The sequence below is a fragment of the Lithobates pipiens genome, unplaced genomic scaffold (genome assembly GCF_037356315.1).
Source record: "Lithobates pipiens isolate NorthernLeopardFrog02 unplaced genomic scaffold, aLitPip1_a1.2 Scaffold_1, whole genome shotgun sequence".
Lineage (NCBI taxonomy): Eukaryota > Metazoa > Chordata > Amphibia > Anura > Ranidae > Lithobates > Lithobates pipiens.
This window is the reverse complement of record NW_027507685.1, coordinates 227,530,884-227,537,938: the sequence shown is the minus strand read 5'-3', so window position 1 is coordinate 227,537,938 and position 7,055 is coordinate 227,530,884. Positions and strand designations below refer to the sequence as shown.

At 44.1% G+C, this 7,055-nt stretch overlaps 1 protein-coding gene across 10 annotated transcripts in view; it reads right to left on the bottom strand.

The window, feature by feature from the left end:
• Nucleotides 1-284: 284 nt before the first annotated feature.
• The window catches only part of LOC143983908 (uncharacterized), a 65,610-nt gene continuing 58,839 nt past the window's right edge, over nucleotides 285-7,055 (bottom strand). For all 10 annotated transcript variants that reach the window (XM_077484088.1, XM_077484056.1, XM_077484072.1 and 7 more), the window contains 3 exons: nucleotides 6,635-6,715; nucleotides 4,177-4,410; nucleotides 285-595 (listed from right to left, as the gene is read on the bottom strand). In XM_077484088.1, the coding sequence (XP_077340214.1) occupies nucleotides 300-595; nucleotides 4,177-4,410; nucleotides 6,635-6,715 (611 nt within the window). In that variant the 3' untranslated portion in view covers nucleotides 285-299. The remainder of the gene's footprint in view (nucleotides 596-4,176; nucleotides 4,411-6,634; nucleotides 6,716-7,055) is intronic.

Sequence of the window (7,055 nt, the reverse complement as noted above, 5' to 3'; positions counted from 1 at the left end):
AGCGGATCGGATGAACACGGACAGACGGTCCGTGCTCATCCGATCCACCATAGAGGAGAGCGGAGAGCTGACAGGGCGGTCCCGGCACAGTGTGACGGGGCCGGCTCAGCGGGGACAACGGAGCGATCCCCGCTGAGCAAGCGGATCATCACGGGGCGGATCATTACTGACACACTTTTACTGACACACTTTTGCTGCATAACTTGGTTTGTTAGAGAAAGAGGGATAAATGGAGCTCCTGGCACGATTATCAGGATAAAATGATGGTACAGGGAAAAGCAGACACTGCTGTGTTACTGCTATTGGAGGACCTCATCATATATGTCATTTTTATATTGCAGATGATTAAATGAAGTCTCACCTGGTTGGTCATCTATTATCTTCTCTCTGCTACTCTCCCAGAGCTCCTTGAAATAATATTTCATCCTCTCCATATATTCAGTACTGTTTGGATCAGAATTCAAAAAATAAGGAAAATTCATAGGCAAGTCAGTCATCTCTTCATCTGTTAACTTTTTGTAATTGAATAAACATTGGATGGTCTCATTCATCGCATTATTAAACCGTTCCCAGAGAAAAATCAGTTGGAGAGTGCCTGTAGAAGAGAAATAAGATAGGAAATAAACAAGGTCTGTGCTGCGAATACTGTTTTAAAATGTTGGCAAATTTGGGGGATTATTCAAGCTATTGTCCAAAAGCTGGGCACTGCCATGTGGGGAAATTTACCAATGCAAAATGAATATATAAAAAAAAAAAACGATTGGCATATTTGCATTTTTTTTCAGATCGAATACATTTATAGACTAGAAGTCTTCAGCTGCCTTGTAAAGGCATGACTATGGTGTTAACTATGGCTGCACCCGTTACCAATAGCCCATCCCACCCTCCAATGATCACACAACACGGGGTGGATTGAATTGGCCACAACAGCCAATCTTATTTTTATTAACCAAAATATAACTTTTATAATTAACATAAATAACGTAATAACCTTTTTACCTATATATCTATATATCTCTTTTGCGTTTTATCACCACCATGGGGCACAAGGTTCAATAGGCATAACACATAACTGTACCTGCTAGCCACTTCTCAGGCCTCAAGTCGCTAAAGCCTCCGACTCAGAGACAACTAGCAGGTACCCATATACCAACTGGGAGCCGCCCTCAGACGGGTCCCTAAACCATGCCCTTTAGGTGCCCATATGACCTTCACAAGTACCTTGCACCCCGCCAAACAACCACCAACCAGTATTCCGACCCCCTCTCCCCACCGTCATCCCCATCTCTCCCAATCGTAGGGCGGGTGGGTGGGAAGCTCCTTATCCTCACAGCTCCTCATGCAGATTGGCCCCTCCCCTTCCGCTTCCTGAGCCTGCCCATACTCTGATCTGTCCAGTCCCGCGCAATACACCCCTTGCCTGGCTCCGCCCCCATTAACCCCTGTCATGCCGGCCCTCCGCCGAATACCTTTGGCATTGCTCCGTGCCTCTCTATAGGGTTGATTTACTAAAACTGGAGAGTGCAAAATTTGGTGCATAGAAACGAATCAGCTTCCAGGCTATTTTGTCAAAGCTTAACTGAACAAGCTGAAGTTATAAGCTGATTGTCTACCATGCACAGCTGCACCAGATTTGGCACTCTCTGCACTTTGCCAAATGCCTGCTCAGTCATTTGACAGTTCTTAACCCCCCTGACGGTATTCCCGAGTCTGGCTTGGGGTGGAATTTTTATGCCAAAAGCAGTAACTCCGAGCCAGACTCGGGACCGCATCGCTGGATCCAGGACGCTTACTTACCTTCTTCCTTGGATCCAGCGATGTCCCCCCCGCTGTACGAATGAGCCGTGTCTCGCTTGATTCATCACATCGCCGATCTCCGTGCCCTGTGAGCCTTGCAACGCACGGGGACGGAGATCAGCGCCAAATTCAAAAAGTGAAACACACAGTATACATACAGTATAAGGTAATCTTACAGATTACATTGCTGTATGTAATTATTTAACATCCCCTTTGTCCCTAGTGGTCTGCCCAGTGTCCTGCATGCAGTTTTATATTATAAAAACTGTTATTTATGCCTGGAAACTGGAGATTGTCCATAGCAACCAAAACTGTCCCTTTACATCAAAAATGATTTTAGACCAGCTAGAAAACAGCAATAATAAATTGTAATCACTTGCAGAATTGAGCGATAGCGATCTGTAGGGAGATCCGTCATCAAATACTGAAAAGTAATGACAGTGACAATTCTGCAACTGAGCAAATTTCTGTGTTTTTGTTTTGATTACATTATTTAATAATTTTTATTATTATTTGGTACAATTATTTATAATTATTTATTATATTATAATTTATGACTTCATTTTTCAAACTTTATCATACCCGGAATGTCTGCTAGACTCTGGTTGGGACAGATTTAAGTGAGTTATTGCTAAGAATTACAGGACTACTATAAAACACCAAATTTTCATGCAAAATAATTGTACCGCTTTCAGCACCTAAAATCCGAAATAATCATACCGCCAGGGAGGTTAAATAGGTAAGGGGTGGAGCCACCAGGTGACATTACCTACCGGTGCATGACACTTTTTTTTTTTTTTTTGGTGAATGGGTAGGAGTACAATGTACCACATACTCATTCATATGGTGGGAGGGGGCGGGATATGGGGACCCCCTTGTTAAAAGTGGCTTCCAGATTCTGATAAGGCCGTGCCCACAGAACCCTACAACCACCGCCCGGACGGCTTGCTATGAGGGGAACAGAGAGCGGATAAGTATAACTATGGAATAACTATAAATAGAAGTATAACTTGCTTGTTATTTAAAAAAAAAAAAAAAAAAAAAAATTTGACTCTTTACAATCACTTCAACTTTGCCATCTCCTTATATATCCATAGCTCCAAACTGTTCCTGATTTGAAACACAGTCCCTCTTTCCTCCTCATTTGTCCCTCATTTTGGTCTGATCTATATAGTTGTATATAAAATGCTATTTTTATCTTTCAAAAAGTGTTTCCCAGTGCTAAACCTTTCATCCACATTCTAAATTGCTGCATTTGTAATTTCAAAAGCTAGTATAAAGATATAGTAGTGGTAAAAAAACACTTGTGGGTTTAATAATTTTTTGGGAATAATTCCCATTTAAAGGGGCGTGGTAGGGGGTGTGTCCTATGTCTAGATACTTTGTTCCCATCTCAAAAAAGTTGGGAGGTATGTATATTATCACTTGAAATATACAGAGCAACATAAACCCACATGAGAAAAATTCTCTACAGAATAAGGAACCAGAAACAGGTTATATTCAGGGCCAATGCTTGACTATTTTTTCGCCCCATACAAGAATAACACTTCCCGCCCCGGGTAGCCTTGCCTAGGGCCTGGGTGACTACAATGGGGTGAGAGCGCAATTTCTCCTACGTCTGGAGATTGGGGCATGGTGCCCGCCTCCTCCACCTCCCTATCTTTCCTGGTGCCCGCCTCCTCCACTTCCCCAGTTGTCTTCGTGCCTGCCTCCTCAACCTCACCAGCTGTCCTCATGCCGGCCTCCTCCACCTCCCCAGCTGTCCTCGTGCCTGCCTCCTGCACCTCACCAGCTGTCCTCGTGCCGGCCTCCTCCACCTCCCCAGCTGTCCTCGTGCCTGCCTCCTGCACTTTACCAGCTGTCCTCGTGCCCGCCTCCTCCACCTCACCAGCTGTCCTTGTGCCCACCTCCTCCACCTCACCAGCTGTCTTCATGCCTGCCTCCTCTACCACCCCAGCTTTCCTTGTGCCCGCCTCCTCCACCTCCCCATCTGTCCTCGTGCCCGCCTCCTGCACCTCACCAGCTGTCCTTGTGCCCGCCTCCTCCACCTCACCAGCTGTCTTCATGCCTGCCTCCTCCACCACCCCAGCTTTCCTTGTGCCTGCCTCCTCCACCTCCCCATCTGTCCTCGTGCCTGCCTCCTCCACCACCCCAGCTTTCCTTGTGCCCGCCTCCTCCACCTCAGCTGCTGTCCTCATGCCTGCCTTCTCCACCTCCCCAGTGTTCCTTCCCAACTGTCCTCCTCCCCTCCACAGCTGTGCCCACCTCCCCAGCTGTCACCCTTTTGTTTTTAGAACAGTATGTGGTTATTTTGCATCAGCCACAGGCTGTATTTACAGTTTTAGCTTACCAATTCACTAAGTATATTTCATTACTAACCTGAGCTAAGGCTGTGCTTTTTCCCTAAGGAGATCTGGTTCATTTCCATGGCTTTCTCATTCTGCTTGCAAACTTTTCCCAGCAACTTCTCAACAGTGTCATCAGAAATGTGTTGATGGTGTATTAGGTTTTGATCACAATGACCATAGCATAGAAAATACTTGTTGTCTATGTTAATGGTACAATTTAGGTTGTCTGAATCTCGAAGCATCTTAATTTCCACTCGGTGATCTTCTAAAAGAAAAGAGGAAAAAAAAGTGAAATGAAGGGGAGATGAAAGCAAACACAAAAGACACAAGTGCTAAATAACTGGAACCCCAACCAAGTTTTGGATAAACTGAGGAATGGGTAAAAAAATCTACTGCCTTTCTTCAATAGCTGTTTATTTCTCTGTCTATTTCACAGGGTGGGGCCGTACAACAACCAGCAGTAAATGTGAGCATGTCTATTGGGGATCTCTGTGATTAAGGTGAGCTGTAAGGCCGATTTGTAGCGGGTAAGAAAACGCTACGATCCCCATTAACATGACTGTCTATGTCAAATGCTTGCTTAATTATAACATTGAAAGTGTATGTCCTACAAGGGTGGGATATTTTTAATAAATTCAGTTAATATGGGATTACGCTATGTAGTTTTTTCTCTTTTTATATGAATGAGTATATAAGTGGCCATCCCGCCCCCCCAGCAACAACAGGATTAGTAGGATTGATCTTAAGATCCAGTGTTTGAAGCTGATTGCCTAGCGGTGTCTGGTAAGAGTCAAATTCAGAGGGGATTTTTTACCCCTGATCACTTACTGGTGTTGGTGACGGTGAAAATAATCTATTGAGGATTCAACTAAACACTCACTTGCTTTTTAGACTACAATACACCTTTGAGATGAAGTCTGATTAATCTTTCTGCAGACTTTTATCTTTTCATTATTATTGCTTTACAGAGACTGTTTTTAAATACACTAATGACAGCGTAACATTGCCTGTTAATTGGCGCTGCCCGGCTGAATATATTCATTTGTTTTTGTGTTCATTTATATAATATATAATGGACTGGCATAATATTTTCACTTGTGTTTGATTTACATAAGGATATTATATGAAAAATCTGCACATTGCGCTTTATTATTAATTATATTAATTATATTGTTTCATTTATTTAAGGACACTTTGGAAAATTTGTATATTGCACTTATTCAGTATTGTTTACATTAATGCACCTAATTTCCCTCTAGGGATATTCTCATTTAGCACTGCACTTATCTGGATTTCACTTTCTGCCCTCACACTTCCTGAGTTCCTGTTATCACTACCATTAAACAAATACCTAAGGGGCCTCTGGGGAAGGGTGGGGGTGACTGGGTGGCATAGTCTGGAATTGTGCTGTAAGCCAGAACTGAAAGTGGTATTGCACATTAAAAAAAAAAAAATTCACCAAAATACCTGGATTTTTTTTTCTAACTCACCTCTGCCTGTTGCTAGGGGGTCCCTTGTAGTCTGCCTCTTTCAGTGCCTGGGCTCTTGACATCACTTCCCCTCGGCGCAGGAAGGGCTCAGCTCTTCCCCTCCCTCCTGTCAGTCATCTGGGACACGTGACAGGTCTGCCAATCACGGCGCGTGGAGCCACAATCGGGTTCCCACAGTTAGAATGCCGGTATTCTGCCATACATCGTCCGTCCATCGGATAGTGTCCGCTGTGTACTGTGCAGGCGCAGCTCTTGCACAGTACGGAGCAGAAGGAGATTCGGAAAATCTCCGAAGATGAACAGCGCCTGCGCCGTGAGTCGAGGTGCTAGCCCCACCATCCAAGTGGACATAGGACGGCAAATATTAGTTGGCCCCTTGCGGGTGCCCCTTCGCTCGCCACGCTTCGGGCACGGCCTCGCTGCGCTCGGCTCTTTTTATTCTAACTCTATGTCCACTTGGATGGTGGGGCTAGAACCTGGACTCACGGCGCAAGCGCCGTTCATCTTCGGATATATTCGTAATCTGTGTGTCCTGTGTACTGCGCATGCACACTATCCTATGGGGGACACTATGTGATAGGACAGCGGCACCACCGTGCGGAGGGGAGAACAAGCGGGGCTACGTTCCCCCGCATCGCTGGACCCTGGGACAGGTAAGTGTCCGATTATTAAAAGTCAGCAGCTGCCAGTATTTGTAGCTGCTGATTTTTAATTTTTTTTTTTTTTAGGGGAACTCCTCTTTAACTGAAGACTTGTTCCAGTAGTAAAGACCTAGGATCAACAATGAAGCCAGGAGAATAGCATAAAAAGTCAGCAGTGGAAGCCTCCATGTTTCTTTCATGAAATGGAAACCATGCCAGCAAAAATGCCAGCGAAAAGGGGGATTCCACATATACAAAGAATGTATTTTCCTCCCATGTAAATGAGTATGAACAAGATCACTAGTAAATAAAATTAACACATTTGATTGCAATCTCAGTTATATAAAAATGACCTTACGTGAAACAGGGTATGCTGCAGCTGATGGCGTTAATAACAGAACAATGCAGACAGCGTTGAATCCTGGTGCAGCCCAGTTACCTGTAAGAATACGTTATAATGTTAATGCTGCATTTATTAATTTATCAATAAATGTATACCTAATGTATAGCTAATGCATCACGTAAACTTGATCAGATGGCTTTACAGTCATCTTGCAAGGAATTTTTCATGGAAGAATTATAAAAAATTGAGTTGATGTCTCAGACTGGTGGAAAGTTATAACAAATGGCAAGAGGAAGATACTGTTGGGTTGATTTACTAAAAGCAACTAGACTGCACTCTGCAAGTGCAGTTGCTCCAGAGCTTAGTAAATGAGGTAAAGCTTAACTTTGCAAAGAATACCCAATCACGTGTGTAGCACTAACCCCCCCAAGGAGCT